At 35.5% G+C, this 17630-nt stretch overlaps 1 protein-coding gene across 4 annotated transcripts in view; it reads right to left on the minus strand.

Moving 5' to 3' along the window:
• AP3B1 (adaptor related protein complex 3 subunit beta 1) overlaps positions 1-17630 on the minus strand; it is a 291668-nt gene that overhangs the window by 81823 nt on the left and 192215 nt on the right. For 3 of the 4 annotated variants that reach the window (XR_010022600.1, XM_063085543.1, XM_063085545.1), the window contains exon 21: positions 11659-11731. The exons of the other annotated variant lie outside the window; for it this stretch is intronic. Coding sequence is in view for 2 of the 3 variants with exons in the window: in XM_063085543.1 (XP_062941613.1) it covers positions 11659-11731 (73 nt within the window). In the remaining variant the exon portion in view is untranslated. The remainder of the gene's footprint in view (positions 1-11658; positions 11732-17630) is intronic. 4 annotated transcript variants of the gene reach the window in all.

Raw genomic sequence — 17630 nt, forward strand, 5'->3', positions numbered from 1 at the left:
AGTCAAGTTATGATCAAGTCACAGCAACTATTAGTCTTAGCTTTCAAAAAATAATGGCAAATCCTATAACAAAATAAGCATATAAATATCTTGAGTAACAGTTTTTGAAAATTTTTATCACATAACATTATCACTAACATTTATGACCCAGTAATTTCACTGAAAGAAAAAGGTGGGGAAACATTTTTCCAGACTAATATAAAGAATAGCAAATTGCTTTCAAGAGAGTTCTCCAGTTGAATTAGAAGTCTTAAGATATTTAAATCCTTTTCTCTATTTTATTCTACACTGTAACTAATTAGGGGTCCAGGCTACTTAACTCCCTTCTAACTATACTTTGTCAGCAAAAGCTATATGCTAGATTGAAATGTTTGACTGATTCTAAAACTGCTATGATATATTTGAGAACAGATACATGTAGGTTTGAATATCTTTTAAAAATGCAAATCTGATTGTGTTGCTCCCCTGCTTAAGACTCTTCAAAGGATCATAATCACCTATAAGATAAAAGTCCAACTCCTTAATTAAGTGTACATGGTTCTCTTAGGACTAGCTCAGCCCTGTTCAATAGCATTTTCTATGATAATGGAAATGTTCCATATCAGTTGCTGTCCAATATAGTGGCCACTAGCCACATGTAGCTACTTAAATTTAAACTAATTAAAATCAAAAATGCACTACGTTAGTCATACAAGCCACATCTCAAGAGCACATGAGCCATATGTGGCTAGTGGCCACCATATTGGGCAGCTCAGGTCCAGCTTATCTCCATTTTATTTCTTTGTTTGGGGTTTTTGTTTTTCAATATCATGGCATACAAGTTAAAATGAGATACCATTTCCACCTATCAAATTGGCAGGGGCAACTTTTAAATAACAAAGTCCAGCATCAGTAAGGATACCAGGCATCTGGCACTCTCATACAAATATTGTGGAAGTTGGTACAAGCTTTGTGAAAGGCAGTTCCAGACAAAATAATTCTTCAAAGCCTTTATCCTGGCAATTCTACTCCTAAAAATTTATCTGAAGAAAACAATTTTGGAGATAATTCAACAATATATTTACAGTGATGCGTATTGCTTCCTTCACTGATTATGATAGCAAAAAAACAAGTTTAATTTCCAACAATAGTAAATCTGTTAAATAGAATTTATTATAACAACATAAAGGATAACCATGCAGTTATTAAAAATGGACATGTTAAAAAATATTTATGGTATGGAAAAGAATGTGAATGATAAACAGAGAAAGAAGCGATAAAACAGTATCTCAGTATGACACAATTTGAAGAGGGGTTTGCATATGAAGAAAATCTGAAGTGATATGACAGAATGTTAACCCAGACTCTTTGGATTGCAAGCTAATTCTATTTTCTCCTTTTTATTTTAAAAACTTTCTACAAAGCACTTTCTTTTTCTTTGCTGAAGTATATTTAATACAGTAATTATAAAGTTTAAAGTTTTGGTTTAAAATTTAAGATAAGTAAAATTCTTATATAATGATTTAATATGTAGTTCTTTAACTTGTTACATGTAATTTGCTGCTGTTGCTGCACAATCTATATCATTGTCGTCATCATCCTCATTTTCACTAACCTTATAAAAATGCTTATCATGTGCCAGGCATGGATTTAAGTGTTTTTACATGTATTAACTCATTTAATCATAAAAGTATTAAGTGACCCTAAAAAGTATTAGTATTATCCCAATTTTATAGATAAAGCAACTAAAGCACAGAGAGGTTAAGTAAGCTGCCCAAGGTACAAGCTGGTAAGTAATAGAAATGGGATTCAAACTCGGGAAGCTTAGCTCCACTGTCCTCTTGCCACAACACTCTACTGCCTCAACCATAATTCATTCAACAATGTGATATCACAGATCACAGGGCTTATCTGAAGCATGATTACTGCTGGCTGATAGGTAATGACCGGTTTACATTTCCTATAAAAGAACACCAGAATATGATTGCCGCTTTATGATCATCCTATTGAGATCACATGGTTTAGGGTGCTAAAAGATATTTCAATTTGCAAAAATATAAAATATGCCTGATAAACAGAAAGCATATTGCTACCTCTAAGTCTAACAATACCCATGGACTGCTAGGTTATATATTATCCTCGCACGAGTATTTTCTCATGTATTGTCAACTGACCCCATGAAACAGAGTCACATAACTTCATAATCTGAAGGAACTATTGAAGCTTTACTGACAATAAAATGAGACACAAGGAAATTAATTCATTAAGCTGACTAAAAGCATACCAGGATTAATGCCTGTACTCATGATAATATTCCCTCAACAGATGCAATAAATAAATAGTAAGTTATTTATTCAAAAACAGTTTTGCAGTAGAGCCAGTCTACTGCTAGGTTTGCTAACTACACTGCTTCCTTAGAGAGAGACAATGATTATTTCTAGTAGTAAGAAACTCTTTACTTTCTCCATGTCTTTACTCTGCCTAGTGTACCCTCTTCACCCTCTCCTCTTACCTCCAGCTGCTTGATTAATGCTTATTTAAACTCAGCTAAAGAGTTACATCTTGATACTGCTAGGTAGATTAAGTACTCCAACACCCGATAGCATTCTCTACATATCTCTTTCTCATTTCACCTATAATGTGGCAATCTAATTGCCCATTTATCTGTTTCTCCCATTACACTTTGAGAATTCCTTGGGTAGGGACAATGTTCTATTCATTTATCATCTCCAGCACATAGTAAATTACCTAGATCGTAACAAGTATTCAATAAATATTTCCTGAATGAAGAAATGGATAAATTCAGTACTTGAAGTTTTCCTGGTATGCAGTAAGTATGTACCCACCAAATAAATTCTATGGATTATAATGTACCTCTTAGATAAAACATAAGGAATGTGTCTGTCCCTCCTTCAAGAATAGTCCAATTCTCACAGCTGAGAACTCAAGCCACTAGAGAGTAACTTTTTTGTGTTTGATCAACAACTGCTTGCCATGAACAATGGAGAACTACTGTAGGCTAATAAGCAGCATATAAGGAAGTCAGTAGCACTCTGCTTGTCTTTATCTCTAAACTCAGATCATACTTCTTCCACTAGTCCTTTGTGGCTTTTTAATTGGTTTTTGTCTCCTTCGTTTTTTACATACACTTTGCATCTCTGTTATATCTCCTATATAATTACTTGTTCGGGCATCTGTGTCCCTGACTAGATTTTAGTTTCTGGAAGAGAATGACTAAATCCTATTTATCTAGTAAAGCACCTAGCAAAGTATCTTGCACTTAGCAGACAATCAAAAAAAATTTGCTGAACTGACTTGTTAACAAGAGAGTTTCAAGTGTCATTTCTGACAAACGCAGAACTATAAAAGATGTTTTAGGACACAACACCTGGGTATCAAAAACAAAGAGAGAAATACATCCTATGTTGAGGAGAGGCTGCCTCATTTACAGGCAACAGCTTTGAAGTGTGGAGCAGGAAAAGAACTGATTCTTAGCTGCAAAAGTGAGTCTTGAAACAGGGAACACGGCGCCAGGGCTGCTGTAGATGCAGCCAGGATCCCGGAGGCTGGGGCCGCACTGAAGGCGGCCAGCTGCCCTATTCAGGATTCGAGGTTTCAGGCCGGCATTAAAGAAGATTCCTGGGAGCACCCGAGCTGCGCCGCGACTGAAAAGCCCGAGGCGGCAGCGCCGAGAACACGGAAGGCGACAAACCAGAGACAGAGCGAGCGCCCGACCTGGCACAGCACTGTGAGTGATCCCTGGCACAGCTCTGTTCGGGGGGTGGATGCCCACGCGGCTCCCGCCTGCATCACCAGGCCACTCACCGCCCGGTGCTGCCTCCATTTTCCCAGGTGCAGGCAGCTCCGCCCTGCTCGACCATCACTGAGCCCATTTGCTTGGCCTGGCGCGGGGCTTTCCGGAGCCTGCGGGCCGGCCTCCTCTCCCACTCCCTCCGCGGTTCTCTGGCGGGGCTGGGGGTGTGGGGCGTCCCGACCAGTGTTGGGAGGGCAAGGAAGTACGGGCGGGCCAACTGTCACTCCACCACACCCTGGACTCCGGCCCCAGTAAACTTCCTGTTACTGGGAGGCAGATACCATCTCTGCGACCACCAGTTTGGAAAAAAGCCTAACGAATTTCTGGTTGGGAATAGTGTGGTAGGAGAGTTCCCAGGTCCACTTGAACCTGCCGGAGAGCAGGCTGCAGGCGGGCACTAGACTTGGTTTATACCGGGGGGATACAAAGGTGAACAAGACCCGAGAAAGATCTACACAGTGCTACAAAGGCACCCAGAGAGACCGGTCGTCTGTGCCTAGCAGAAACCTGGTAGACTTCCTGGGCGAGGCGGTGCTGAGCAGGGTCTTGAAGGCCCAGCTGAGAGACGAGGGGTACAGAAGACACATCCCAGCCCAGCACAGTGTGCACAGAGGGGGGAGATGTGCGGCCAGGGAGGCGGAGACTCGACAGAAACCACACACCCGGTGGGGTCGCCACTGCACGATCTAACAGCCTGGGCCAGAGCACACAGAACGGGGAGAAGTACTGTACAGGAAGTGAAAGCTCAACAGAGATCACACACCCTGTGGTATGTGATCCAACAGCCCAGCAGAGTCCAAGCTGACCAGAAAGGTGGATCCCCGGAGAAGCCCAAGACCCGAGGCAACCACACACACAAGACACTAGAGGCCAACTGAGCAGTCACGGCGGGAGCCATATCAAATTGGCAACCACAGCAACATCCTAGTTAGTCATTAGTCTCAAACCGGTGGACTGTGAAACCCCCTGCCACAATGAATAAACACCAAAAAAAAGACACCAGAAATACAAAAAATCAAGAAAGTACACCACCAAAAGTTAATAAATCTCATACTCTAGATCCTATAGAACAAGAAGCCCTTGAAATAACTGACAAGGAATTTCGAGTGATAATTCTAAGGAAACTGAATGAGATACAAGAAAACTCAGCTAGACATCATGATGAAATGAGGAAAAGTATACAGGATCTGAAAGAGGAAATATACAAGGAAATCAAGGTCCTAAAAAAAATGTAGCAGAACTTGCTGAACTGAAGAAGTTATTCAGCGAAATAAAAAACACAACGGAGAGTTTAACCAGCAGGCTTGTCGAAGTTGAAGAGAGAACCTCTGAACTTGAAGATGGGCTGTTTGAAATAACACAAGCAGACAAAAAGAAAGAAAAAAGAATCAAGGACATGGAAGAAAATCTGAGAGAGATATCAGACAACCTCAAGCGCTCAAATATCCGAGTCATGGGTATTCCAGAAGGGGAGGAAAATGGAGATTCCATTGAAAACATATTCAACAAAATAGTGGCAGAAAACTTCCCAGGTATAGGAAAAATCACAGATCTTCAGATCGAGGAAGCTCAACGATCTCCAAACGTATTCAACCCAAAAAGGCCTTCTCCAAGACATGTCATAGTCAAATTGGCAAAACTCAGAGACAAAGAGAGAATCTTAAAAGCTGAAAGAGAGAAGCGTCAAATCACCTATAAGGGAGCCCCAATCAGGTTAACATCAGACTTTTCATCACAAACCCTAAAAGCTAGAAAGGAATGGGATGATATTTTCAAAATACTAAAAGACAAAGATTGCCAGCCAAAAATACTCTACCCTGCAAGGCTATCCTTCCGAAATGAGGGGCAAATAGTATATTTCTCAGACAAACAAAAACTGCGGGAGTTCACTACCACAAGACCACCCTTACAAGAAATCCTCAAGGGAGTACTGGGTTTGGTTCCTGAAAAATAACTACCACTGCCATAAAAACCTAAGAAAAATCTAAACCCGCTAGTACAATAAAAATGGCATTCATGAAGAGAAAACAAGCTAACAAAAACACTATCTACAACCTAAGGAACCAACAAACAAAGAAACCAAACAGTAAATCAGAAAGCAAGGAACAAAAGACACCTAAGACAACCAAACAACCAATAAAATGCTAGGAATAAATCAACACCTTTCAATAACAACTCTTAATGTTAAAGGCTTAAATTCCCCAATTAAAAGACACAGACTGGCTGACTGGATCAAAAAGCAGGACCCAACTATATGCTGCCTACAAGAGACCCACCTCATCCATAAAGATTCACACAGACTAAGAGTGAAAGGATGGAAAAAGATTTACCATGCAAACAGAAAAGAAAAACGAGCTGGAGTGGCTATTCTTATATCTGACAAAATAGACTTTAAACTAAAAACCATAAAAAGAGACAATGAGGGACACTACTTAATGATAAAAGGACTGATGCATCAAGAAGACATAACAATCATAAATATGTACGCACCCAATGTTGGAGCAGCCAGATTTATAAAACAAACTCTATTAGACCTAAAGAAGGAAATAGACACTAATACCATAATAGCAGGGGACCTGAACACTCCACTGTCAATATTAGACAGATCATCTAGGCAAAGAATCAGTAGAGAAACACAAGATCTAAACAAGACTCTAGACCAATTGGAATTGGCAGATATCTACAGAACATTCCATCCAACAACCTCAGAATATTCAATCTTCTCATCAGCACATGGATCATTCTCCAGGATAGATCACATATTAGGTCACAAATCAAGTCTCAATAAATTCAAAAAAATTGGAATTATCCCATGTATCTTCTCAGACCACAATGGATTAAAACTAGAAATTAATAACAAACAAAACTCTGGAAACTATACAAACACATGGAAATTAAACAGCATTCTACTTAATGACATATGGGTCCAAGAAGAAATCAAGCAGGAAATCAAAAAGTTTATTGAAACTAATGAAAACAATGATACATCATACCAAAACCTGTGGGATACTGCAAAAGCCGTATTGAGGGGAAAATTTATTGCATTAAATGCTCACTTCAGAAGAATAGAAAGATGGCAAGTGAACAACCTAACACTTCACCTTAAAGAACTAGAAAAACAAGAACAATCCAAACCTAAAGTTAGCAGACGGAAAGAAATCATTAAGATCAGAGCAGAACTGAATGAAATTGAAAACCAAAAAACAATTCAAAACATCAACGAATCAAAAAGTTGGTTTTTTGAAAAGATAAATAAAATAGACAAACCATTAGCATGGCTAACAAAAAAAAGAAGAGAGAAGACTCAAATAACAAAAATTAGAAATGAAAAAGGCGATATTACAACTGATTCATCTGAAATACAAGGAATCATTCGAGACTACTATAAACAACTATACGCCAACAAATTTGAAAATCTGGAGGAAATGGATAAATTTCTGGACACACACAAGCTCCCAAAACTGAACCGTGAAGACGTAGAAAATTTGAACAGACCAATAACAATAAAGGAGATTGAAGCTGTTATCAGAAGGCTCCCAACAAAGAAAAGCCCAGGACCAGATGGATTCACAGCAGAATTTTACCAAACATTCAAAGAGGAATTGACACCGATTCTTTACAAACTATTCCAAAAGATTGAAACGGACGCAAATCTCCCAAACTCATTCTATGAAGCAAACATCATCCTGATACCAAAACCAGGTAAAGATATAACCAAAAAAGAAAACTACAGGCCGATATCCTTGATGAATATAGATGCAAAAATCCTCACTAAAATACTAGCAAACAGAATACAGCAACACATACGAAAAATTATTCATCACGATCAAGTGGGATTCATCCCAGGGATGCAAGGTTGGTTCAACATACCCAAATCAAGAAATGTGATACACCATATTAATAAACTCAAACACAAGGACCATATGATCATCTCTATAGATGCTGAAAAAGCATTTGATAAAGTTCAGCACTCATTCATGACAAAGACCCTCTATAAGTTAGGTATAGAGGGAAAGTATCTCAACATAATTAAAGCCATATATGCCAAACCCACTGCCAATATCATCCTGAATGGGGAAAAGCTGAAAGCTTTTCCTTTAAGAACAGGAACTAGACAAGGATGCCCACTCTCACCACTCCTATTCAACATAGTGTTGGAAGTACTAGCCAGAGCAATCAGAGAAGAGAAGGAAATAAAGGGCATCCAGATTGGAAAAGATGAAGTCAAACTGTCCCTGTTTGCAGATGACATGATCCTATATATCGAACAGCCTAAAACCTCTACAAAAAAACTGTTGGAATTGATAAATGATTTCAGCACAGTAGCAGGATACAAAATCAACACACAAAAATCAGTAGCATTTCTTTTCTCCAATAGTGAACATGCAGAAGGAGAAATCAAGAAAGCCTGCCAATTTACAATAGCCACCAAAAAAATAAAATACTTAGGAATTGACTTAACCAAGGATGTGAAAAATCTCTATAATGAGAACTACAAACCACTGCTGAGAGAAATTAGAGAGGATACAAGAAGATGGAAAGATATTCCATGCTCTTGGATTGGAAGAATCAACATAGTGAAAATGTCCATACTACCCAAAGTGATATACAAATTCAACGCAATCCCCATCAAAATTCCAAAGACATTTTCCTCAGAAATGGAAAAAACTATTCAGACATTTATATGGAACAATAAAAGACCACGAATAGCCAAAGCAATGCTCAGCAAAAAAAATAAAGCTGGAGGCATAACACTACCTGACTTTAAGCTATACTACAAAGCTATAACAACCAAAACAGTATGGTACTGGCATAAAAAAGACACACGGACCAATGGAATAGAATAGAGAATCCAGAAATCAACCCACACACTTACTGCCGTCTGATCTTTGACAAAGGCACCAAGCCTATTCACTGGGGAAGGGACTGCCTCTTCAGCAAGTGGTGCTGGGATAACTGGATATCGATATGCAGGAGAATGAAACTAGATCCATACCTCTCACCGTATACTAAAATCAACTCAAAATGGATTAAGGATTTAAATATACACCCTGAGACAATAAAACTTCTTAAAGAAAACATAGGAGAAACACTTCAGGAAATAGGACTGGGCACAGACTTCATGAATACGACCCCAAAAGCACGGGCAACCAAAGGAAAAATAAACAAATGGGATTATATCAAACTAAAAAGCTTCTGCACAGCAAAAGAAACAATTAAAAGAGTTAAAAGACAACCAACAGAGTGGGAGAAAATATTTGCAAAATATACATCTGACAAAGGATTAATATCCAGAATATATAAGGAACTCAAACAACTTTACAAGAAGAAAACAAGCAACCCAATTAAAAAATGGGCAAAAGAGCTAAGTAGGCATTTCTCTAAGGAAGATATACAAATGGCCAACAGACATATGAAAAAATGCTCAACATCACTCAGCATCCGGGAAATGCAAATCAAAACCACATTGAGATACCATCTAACCCCAGTTAGGATGGCTAAAATCCAAAAGACTATGAACGATAAATGCTGGCGAGGCTACGGAGAAAAAGGAACTCTCATACATTGTTGGTGGGACTGCAAAATGGTGCAGCCTCTATGGAAAATGGTATGGAGGTTCCTTAAACAATTGCAAATAGATCTACCATACGACCCAGCCATCCCACTGTTGGGAATATACCCAGAGGAATGGAAATCATCAAGTCGAAGGTATACCTGTTCCCCAATGTTCATCGCAGCACTCTTTACAATAGCCAAGAGTTGGAACCAGCCCAAATGCCCATCATCAGATGAGTGGATACGGAAAATGTGGTACATCTACACAATGGAATACTACTCAGCTATAAAAACGAATGAAATACTGCCATTTGCAACAACATGGATGGACCTTGAGAGAATTATATTAAGTGAAACAAGTCAGGCACAGAAAGAGAAATACCACATGTTCTCACTTATTGGAGGGAGCTAAAAATTAATATATAAATTCACACACACACACACACACACACACACACACACACAAACCGGGGGGGGGGGGGGGGAGGAAGATATAACATCCACAATTATTTGAAGTTGATACAACAAGCAAACAGAAAGGACATTGTTGGGGGGGAGGGAGGGAGGGAGAAGGGAGGGAGGTTTTGGTGATGGGGAGCAATAATCAGCTACAATGTATATCGACAAAATAAAATTTAAAAAAAATAAATAAAAAATAAATAAATAAATAAATAAATAAATAAATAAATAAATAAATAAATAAATAAATAAAAGGAAATACATCCTATGTTGACTTAAAAATATATATAAGTTGGGATGAAAGTTCCTTTAAAATTTAAAAAAAACACCTTACATTTAAATTCTTAAAAAAGTAATTTATAAGAAAACCTTTTGTCTCTGCATACAAAAACATACTTTTTAAAAGAATCAAACAAACTATGACAATGATATCATTTTATAGGTTTCTCTTTTCACCTTAGCTGCCAGGAAATCCAGAGTCAAACAAGGAGAAAAATGTTGTAATCTGTCAACTCTGGTACCTTCTCAGTTGGGGGAAGAGCAATACAAAGGCCCCTGGAAGGAATGAGCCTGGTATTTTTGACAAATGCAAAGAAACAGAGTAGTATAAAATGTGGGTAAGAAGTAGGCAGGAGATCATCTACGGTCTAGAAACCTAAGAAAGAAGTAAAGATTTCAATTTAAAGGCAAAATTAAGCCATTAAATTAAAGGGTTTAAAAGCAAGGAAGAAATAAAATCTAATTTTGCTAGTTTATCAGAAGGATAAATTTCTAAAAAAACACCAGCTAGCTCAAAGGGGATGTGCAATTTAGGTCTTAATAAATATTGCTAAAATGGCTTCAAAAAGCTGTACCTATTTATTTTTCTGTCAAAAGCATATTGTACAGTGTCTGTTTCTACAGACATCAGCAATGCTGGATGACACCAAACTTTAAACTCTTTGCCAAAATGCAAAAAAGTAATGCAAATTTGGCTCCAATTTTATTTTCGATTTCTTTATATTAAGTATTTCTCTGTATTATACATTTTAATTTCTCTATATTAAGAATCTGCAATGGCTAATGGAAATAGTGAGGTAAACAATACAAAACAGATCGATGACAGAATGAGGCAACCTAAAAACATAACTCATCTCAGCACGGAAAAACTATATTGAAAAATGACCATAGTTTAATTTTAATGAAATCTTACTTCTTGTTACTCTTCTTGTAATGCAAAATCTGCCTAACAACAAAGTTAGTTGCAACCTCTCTCCCTCGCAATGCAGAAGGACTTAAGGGGAAATGGGGAATATATCCACTTGGGTGAATCTATTTGCAGGATTCTGAATTCTTAGAAATAGATATGCTGGGACAAAGATTTTTTGCAGTAAAAATATTGATAGTTACAGCAAAACTGGCCTCCAAAGGCTTTGTAACCCATTTCAGTTCCTACCAAAATTGTGGCAAGTTGAAGATAATGTCATTTACATTTCTATTTACTTTCCTAATTCCCTACCTCCTTAGGTTAGATGTGTCAATACCCATATTCAACATTTCACAATGTAGAAGCTGTGACATATAGATAATTGTTTAGTAAAACAAGTATGAACTACTAAAGCAAAAGATTTTAAAATAAATTTGTTGCACTTTTATTTGACTGTCTATATTTATTCAAATGACACAAAACTGATATGCTGAATAGATGAAAGATACTAATATCACTGATTTCCAAAATGTCCTTGCCTTATTCATCTATAAATATTTCACAATAGATTTTGATACATTTTGGGATATGTAAAAGAAAGGTACTATGAAAATAAGAAACATTCCTATTAAACAAAAAGAAAAATTTAAATTATAATACTTACAATCATCTAGATCTAGAAGTGAAATATCTTTGGCAAGAGGATTTCTATCTTGCTTTGTTTTTTTCTCTCTCTCCTATAAAATAACAAATATTTCGTTTAGTGCATGTTCTGTTTTAAAAATCTATTAAGTACAGTAGTTCTTAATGTTCCAAAACAAACTTTTTTTCCCTCTGCTAAGTCTTACAAACAAATTAAGCTCCTGTATGGTTACATATAATTTTTTTAAAATCAAAATTTCTGTCTCAATTAGCATATAGTATTTCCTCTTCACTCTGCAAACTATTAATTATTTGAAAATACTTTGTGTTTATGGGGCAGGCCAGTTAGCTCAGTTGGTTAAGACTGTGGTGCTGATAACAGAAAGATCTAGGGTTCATCCCTGTCTGCACCAGCCAGCTGCCAAAATAAACAAACAAATAAAAAACACTAAAAATATTTTGTGTTTAAAGATGATAAAAGATTTTCAGAAGAAAATTTAAAGTAATAATTATTTTATAATCTGGTAACTTTTTGCTAACAGAAAATTTTAATGTGGCTCTTTGGTAGAAAGCACACAAACATTATCAAAAGCATTGTACTAGGTACTTAATATTTCAATACTGGGTGGTGTCAGATTTCTTTGCCAAAGGTATTCATTAAAATCTATAAATGACATTCCCAGGCTCTTGCTCTTTAGGGTTGAAAAGTATTCTTTTACTCTCAACTGTTTTGTAGAGAGAATGAGTATTTCAAAACATATCTGCACATAATTAGGGCTTCCCCCACCAGAGATTTGCTTGTTCAATCTATTATATTTATATAAGATGTGTATAACCACGGACTAGAATATAGTGCCTCTAAGCCTGAGGTGTTTGCAGATTGGTTAGAGATTCAGAAAAGATCTGTAAATCTTTTTTTAAAAAGTATAAATTAAGTGCAGTACACTAAGGAGCATTATAAACAACTAAAGACCAAGAAAGCATATGGCGTTAGATATACTTGGGTCAAAATTACTTATCTTTATAATTTATATATTTTTTAATATTAAATTTTCTCAAATTAAAGGCCAAAACTTATATTTCTACTAAAATGTTTTTGTTTATTCAATCATTCATTCATTCAATAGATATATGTTAGAATTTTAACTATGAATTAGATTCTGTGCTAAGCAACGGAAATAACAGCCAGGATAAACATAGTGCCTGCCTTCAAATAACATATAATCTACCAAAGGAGTTTATAGCTTATTGTTAATGTGAATTATTATAAATATGTTTGAAGTATTCCTCTATCCATGGAAAGATAACACTGAATCAAAAAGTATTTTACCACCATTTAAAGTCTACATAGTGTTAGAGCTCTAACAACATTAAGAGCACATACATGAACAAGAGCATTACATAAAATTATGTTGTGTAACATTTTTAAATCATTTAGGTTCTGCTTGTTTTTTCCCTATGTCAATACTCAGAAAACTATTTTCAAGGATCAAATAGTAAATACATTAAAACACTAACTAAAAAAATCAGCATTGATTTTCTTCCTCAAAACAATTATTTCTGCCACTGAAAACTCCAAATCATCTACATAGGTTTTAATTTTCACTCATTTAAAAATGAAACAACAGTATTTGCCCTCTCTACATTCCTCAAATGAATAACAATGTCTAGGATGGGGGAGGGGAGAAAAAAACGTTAGTTTTGAGGGTGAAATTTTTTTCCCAAAATTTATTTATGTTTATTTTTGTGAGGCATAGGGTGTTGTTTCAATATATGCATAGGCTGCACAATGATTCACTTAGGGTAGATATCATAGTTTTGTACCCTTAGTCCACCCCTTCTTCTCCCTCCCAATTCCCTCCCCTCCCAGCCTCTTGTAACAATTATTCTACTTTCTAGTTCTATGAGAACATGTGGTATTTGTCTTACTGTCCCTGACTTATTTTGATTTCTCACTATTTATTTTTAGTATGTCTCTTGTAAATTTTGTGTTATGATTACCATGAGCCTTACAAATAACATGTTATAGTTAGATTGTTTAAGACTAATAACAACTTAACTTTGATCTCTAAGAAAAAAGAAAGAACCAAAGCCGACTATACACTTTGGTGTCATTCCTCCCCCCATTTTTTGACATTTTGTTGTTTCAAGTTACATCTTTTAATATTGCCTATCTCTTACACGGTTGTATTTTTGTTGTCGTCTTGAGGCTGAAATTTAAAAGTAGCAAATAAATGAAAACAGGTACAGAATGAAAATGCCATCTCAACCAGAATATCATTCCTGTGAAGAAAAAACATATAACAAAAAAGAGCTTATCATCACGCGACTTATCAAAATGCTATGCTGAGCACAATGGGTGTAGCTTCCCATAAGCTACAATGGTGCATGACTGTCTTTATGGAACTGTAACCTCCCCACCTGAAAAATTAGAAACCTATCAAATAAAGATAAAGTTAAAAGCTGAAGGCAAGTCTATACCTTATTTTCTACTTCACAGCCAAGAGTATGTAACAGTATCTATTAAATATACATCAGGTCACATACAACAGAAAACAGAGCTGCATGTGAAATTGGCATAATCTCTTACTAGAAGCCTAGAACAGAAAGAAAAAAGGCTTTCAAAAGGACAGAATTTCATTGACTTTCTGAGAACAGCAAATAACAGTGACTGAAATACAACATTAGCAATAGATAATGGTCATTCTACTGAATTGAAAAAGCCTTGCATTCTGAATCAACGCTGTAAAATGCTTCATGATGTGTTTGGTATTCCTCTCATATTATATTTCATTTTTCACTTTAAAAAATCCATAGTAAGTTCAAAACATTTTCATACTTAAAGGATCTACTATAAAAATAAAAATCTGAATTCTAAACAAAGAAGTTAAGAGCTCTATTCCATCAAACATTTCTCCATTTGCAATTCATCTTGGTAATAGAGACAGAACCTGGGTAAATGCATATAGGACTTGAGGCAGGAGATTTTTCTTGCTCAATGCATAATTCATGTGCTCCGCCTGCAAAGTGTGTAAAATGAGAATTTCACACCGCAGCATGAGCCATGGAGCTGCAGAGAAAAGGCAGATGAAATCATATTTTACTGTGTGAATTTTATTTCTTACCCTCCCAATATTTATACAAAACCATCATTGACAAACCAAACACATTGACAGATCACCCACTGTTTCCATTGTGTTAGTACTTGAGAAGAGATCAGGCAGAAAGATAGACAATTTGTTTTTGTATATCTTTTTAAATAGAGGATTAGGTTTTTAACAGCTGAGTGACTGTATTAGACTTTTATAAGGACAACAGAAAGTGATCTTAAAATCTCACTACAAAAAATACCTCGTTATCAATTCATCATATCCAAATCTCCATTTTGTTTCTATGGTATTCGATTATACACCTCAACACATCAACATTTCAAAATGAAATACAAAGTCACAGGGTTAGGAAACTGATTTCTATTTAATGTATTTCATTTCAAATAATAAATAAAAGATCTTAGAAATACTTATTAAGCTCCAAATAATACAAACAAAAATATGTAATAATATACTTGCAAAGATTTTTCTATGTATTATGCATGTTCATTTTCATGCTGATTTTTTTTTTTTTTAAAGCCAAATAGGAAAAAAGATCTGACATGACAAGCATCAAATATGCTTTCTAAGAGAAAGGGGTAAAGAGGTAAACCACTGCAAAGAGGTTTGAAATTTAAAACTATAAAACAGGATAAGCAGGATAAAATGAAAAGTTTGTTAAACCCATACTGTGCTTTGAAATCAAAAATTTGAGGCTAATTCTTTTAGAAGATATTTGCATAAAATATTTTCAATCAGAATTTCCAACCAAGGACAGACAATTTAATGGCTCTCTTCCCTTCAAGTTATCTGACAAATTTGATTCAAAAAAGTCTGAGGCTCACACTTACACTTGTGCTTTAAAACAAAAGTACATCTCCACTAAATTGAGACTTCTTCATAAGTTAAAAAGACAGTTAAACTGCTAAAACAAATCTTTCTCTATTAGATTATACTTGCTTCAATAAAAAAGTTTGCTTAATGGCATTCATTTTGTTTTAAAGACCTCCGTTGAACTCAAATGATATTTCTGTTTTAGAGAACTTAATATATAAACTAATTTGGGAAAGACATAAATTGAAAGATGCAATCCTTTGAATTGTTAGAGTAAAAACCAATATTATTCAATATTCACAGAAGTTTCATAATTGCAACATAAATAAATACTTATAAAAGCATAATTGAAAGTTGTTTCTTATTTCTCAAATAGATCAGAAAACCAATCAGAAAATAGGTCCTTCTACTCTTATCCATGTTCTACTTCATAACACATGCCAAAATAACTTTATCCCCAGGAATTTTTCACATAGAAGCTCTTTATCCCCAAGATCTTTTATTAAGGCAAATCTTAACATTACTGACATTTGAACATTAATCACAATACCACTGAATAGTCCTTAGAGCACTTAAGAGATTTAATCAGTTACTTTGCACCTCTCAAAAAGGGATTAGCGAAGTTTTGAGATACATATAACCTGAGAAAAGGACAAATGACAAGAGCATCTCAAACACTGCTAGGTATATATAGATGACACTATTTTTTTTCACAGTTGGTACACATATTAATCTTGATTTTGATTCAAACATGGAAATGCTCTTAATATGAAGAAGTGTTATTAAGTGCAAGTACACTAAATACTTTATATTTATTTCACCTTGACAGATTACACTTTATACAGATTATGTAATTAAAATTTTTTATATATAAAGAATACATAAAAGTTATTCACAATAAAGTACAATCATGATTTAAAATTTTTATCATTTTAATCATAGATCATCTAAATCTTCAGCAGTTGGTGCAGAGACACTGTAGATATAATTAGAATACTGCATCACAGTTAAGGTGTGAATAGTGGACTAGCAAGGAGACAGCTGAAACAACTACAGTATGCAGGAGTACTCTGACATACTGGGTAGTTACAAGAACACTGAAGCCTAGGTTCAATAAAGGAAAAAAATCCCGGAAACTTTAAAAACATTATTTTAAATAAAATTGTCACCATCTGTTCAACACATAATTTACAAGCAGAATATAGCTTAATTATATTGGTGAAAAATAGGACAAAGTGATACAAATGTTAATCTTTTCCTGATACAATGTGGTCTACATCACTGGTTTTTCTCTCCACTCTTCTGTATAAAAAATTTTTGTCTTTTACTTGTATATGTGAAAGCACTTAAAACATGGTATTATTAAAAGTAATTTTGTTATAGGTATTATTTGGGGCAAAATAATATTTCACAAAAAGGACTATACTGAAAATATTTCTCAATTAAATATATTTCAGAAAAGAACACCTACACATAAAAATATGCTTGTCCACCAAAGTAACTGTAATTGAAACAAGATAAGTTTCTTTAGTGATTACTGACAATATCTGACCTCAAATGAAGACATGTCCCAATCAATAGCATAAACAAACATGACACCTGAATGTATGACTATAGTTTTGTGTCTCACAGATATGCTGGGCATGGTGTTGAATAACAAACACATTAGGAATATAAACAATCCAGCAGTGGTTCTCGCCCCTTTGACCGTCCCTACACCATTCACATGAGTAATTACCCTCTCATCAGCAACATTTTTCATCCGCTGCAGTCATTTTCAACTAGGAGAAGTGGAGGGACCACACTCTGATATGAAGCCACTTTCTCCTCAGCTTGTATGTAATATGAGAAATGGAAAAGGAAGAACAAAGGCATGGAAAATAGGAAAGAACACAGCATGTTAGAGAACCACAAATACTCTACTGGGATTAGAACATAGGGTGGGTTCAGACTTAAAAAGTAGATCTGGGCATGCTAGCCTAAAGGGTTTACTGAACGTGGCAATGGGGCCTCATTACAGGTGACCTGAATATTAATCTGGCAGTTGTACAGAATGACTGGGATTGGGAAA

The sequence above is a fragment of the Cynocephalus volans genome, chromosome 2, assembly GCF_027409185.1.
Source record: "Cynocephalus volans isolate mCynVol1 chromosome 2, mCynVol1.pri, whole genome shotgun sequence".
Lineage (NCBI taxonomy): Eukaryota > Metazoa > Chordata > Mammalia > Dermoptera > Cynocephalidae > Cynocephalus > Cynocephalus volans.